The sequence below is a fragment of the Tachysurus fulvidraco genome, chromosome 1 (assembly GCF_022655615.1).
Source record: "Tachysurus fulvidraco isolate hzauxx_2018 chromosome 1, HZAU_PFXX_2.0, whole genome shotgun sequence".
NCBI lineage: Eukaryota > Metazoa > Chordata > Actinopteri > Siluriformes > Bagridae > Tachysurus > Tachysurus fulvidraco.
In genome coordinates this window covers 22193007-22196020 of record NC_062518.1, presented here as the reverse complement: position 1 = coordinate 22196020, position 3014 = coordinate 22193007, and the positions used below count along the sequence as shown (strand labels likewise).

Below are 3014 nucleotides of genomic sequence, written 5' to 3'. Positions count from 1 at the left end.
TAGTGATAACATGTAGGGGAAGCGTGTGCCATGTAGAAGATTCTGGTTGCTCGCGAAGCTTGATCTTCCACACATCGAGGAATGACAGATCATGATAAGAGAGAATTGTTGAAGTTAAAGAGCAGTGTGTGGCATACATTTTGATGTCGTGGACAGCTCATTAACAGCTGATACACGCTTGACGACGTGGTCTGCCAGAACTAACGCGATGCTTGATTTAAGTAAACTCAATTAAATATTGATTTTATCTTAAGTAAAAAAAATTCTACTTTCATATTTTAGCTGTCAGCTTTTGTTGATGGTGAAATACACTCAATACATCCCTCCACTTGTCTAATTTGAGGTAGATTAAGCATACATTACTCATGTTAATAAACTTCTCTAAGGGCTGAAGAGAAACTTTATATTGTATTATGTAAGGAAATGATTATAGACAAGTTGTAAAACTAACCCTAACCCCATGTCGTTCTTTCATTTGAAGACAGTTGACCATAAACAACAACAGAATAAAAAAGGATTAGTTTCATGTTAAAATTAATAAATCCAGATGATCCAGAGAGGAAAAGGAAAAATACAAGGAATCCAACTAAATGGTTTGTTAAAAAAAAAAAAAAAAAAAAGGGGGAGAAAATTTAGAAAATGGCATAGCACACAAAATGAGGGGAAAATAGAAAAAAATGTTGTGTGAAGCTAACATAGGCTAATGTGTTCCCCATGAATACACATTAGAGAAGTCAACTTTACTGCTTTATGATGTCTGTAAAAATGACTGTAAAAATAATTTATGTGAATTTACAAAAAGGATTGTGTGTATGTTATACGCATGCTTTTATAAGGTTTTATGTAGTATTTTAAGTGGATAGTCTATAAAATAAAATTTGGAATAGGCAGATTATAATAAATAAATATTAGCTTTGCAAAATTTAGAATTAAACATGTATCTATTTATCCAATAGAATACTGGCTAATCTGGCTTACCATATACATTTATAAATTAACTTTGAAAATCATGCTTTGGAAAGAATTGATGAAAATATTCTGAAAAAAAATAGTTCTAATCTGTTATTCCACAAGGGGGCAGGATACAGCAATAAAGCCAGCCCCAAATAAAAATGTGCTACACTCACGGTACAACCATGTCTTTTTCAACAAAAGTTCAAGAAACTGTACACAAAATGTGGATTTTGATTTTTTCTCGAAGGAACTACAGTGTATTTATCGGTTCTGTTGATATTATTCATTTTTACATTGAGAATAAAGCTTTCAGATATTTTCTGATGAATGAACAAATTTAAGAGTTGATTTTATTTTTTTATTTTTCGTCTAACCCATTCGACATTGGACTAACTCTGATGTGGCCTGTTGCCAGAAATGACTTTAGAAATGTAAAACCTTAATGAGATGAATAAGAAATAAAATATTCCACATGAGAATGTAATGTCAGTAAGTCAAGAATCTGTCAGCAAAACATGTGACGATGCTGAGGGGTGGAGCTTCATTTACCTTTAAAGTGCCAATGTAATGGAGTAGCGAGAGACATCAGTCATCATGTTCACGGTTATATTCATGTGTCTGTGTGTTTCATTAGGTAAGTTAACATTGATCTTTATAGAAAGGAAAAGTGTTAATGTCTGATTAGCTTGTGTGATGTAAAAAAATCAGAATATGAGTCTTAGTTATGTAACTCAAAAAGAAAAACATTATGTTCTCTTTTCTCTGACAGGTGACTCCATGGCAGATCAAATAGAGCCACCTTTCATTCATAAAGCTGTAGGTGATAATGTTACTCTGTCCTGCAGCTACAAAAACAGTGGTTCAGTAAATAACCTGCAGTGGTACAAGCAAATTCCAAAATCTAAACCTGAGTTCCTTTTTTTCATCACTCCAACTGGATATAAAAGTGACCCAATGCCACCACGTCTGTCTGCTGAAGTTGATGATAAAAATAAACAAGTGAATCTGATCATCTCCTCTGCTGCTGTATCAGACTCTGTTCTATACTACTGTGCTCTGGAGCCCACAGTGACAGGAAATCCACCTGCACTGTACAAAAACTAACACACAGTTTTGCTATATTTCATATGTCAAAGCAAATAATCAAAACTAGTAAGTAAATGTTCCTCTTCCTATAATTTACATTTTATAGAATATTGTAGTTTAAAGAATGTGTGTGCTGTTGCCAGGCAGTTCTTGTGTTTATATATATATATATATATATATATATATATATATATATATATATATATATATATATATATATATATATGGTGCAGGTGTCTCTAAGTTCTGTAAGGCAGTGTTGAAACAGTGTTAATACAAATTAATACAAATAATTCTGAATTTATTTTAAAAAAAAACATATCACTGGTGCTATTTAATACTCGTTTGCCCAGATTTATAAGACTTATTTTTACTTTTTTTTTTTTTTTTGTCTGTTTTTCTCTTTTCAGATTCAGTGAGGGCTTTGTAAACAAGCTTTATTACAAGCTGTAATCTGCAACAGCAACAGATCTTTACTACCTGTTACTCACTGCGTAAATGACCTTTCTCTTTGTAGAATCTGTTAACATTGTTATCTGTTAAAATGTCACATTTAAAGCTTACAGATTCATCTCTCTTCCTTGTAACCTTCAGGAGAGACAAGCCATAAACACACAGAATTAATACAGGACTTTACTATTTGAAAACAACATGCTAATCATGCTACACAGATGCCTTTCAGATCCAAACAGTTCAAATAACAAACCTTGCATGACAGGACCTTCCCAAAGCCGGAGAAGGTTTCAAAAAGGGTCATATTGTCCACAGTCTTGTCCAGGTTTTTGATGATCAGCTGTTCCTCTGAGCCGGATCTCTCAGAGACCACATGATCCATAAGGGGTTCAAAACTGAGTTTAATAGTTAAACTACACATGTAGGCTTAAGTAGGCTATAAACGCATTAAAATGCAGAAATAGTTCTCCTGTGTTCACCATCAGCTCGATGCTTGAAGTTGACGGAGGCATAGCCAAGGG

General features: G+C 33.3%; 1 gene segment (V, D, J or C); it reads left to right on the top strand.

The window, feature by feature from the left end:
* Window positions 1-1540: 1540 nt before the first annotated feature.
* On the top strand, window positions 1541-2080 carry LOC125146064. The segment is given in 2 exon segments: window positions 1541-1588; window positions 1724-2080. Coding segments are annotated over 2 exon segments (375 nt in total).
* Window positions 2081-3014: the final 934 nt, after the last annotated feature.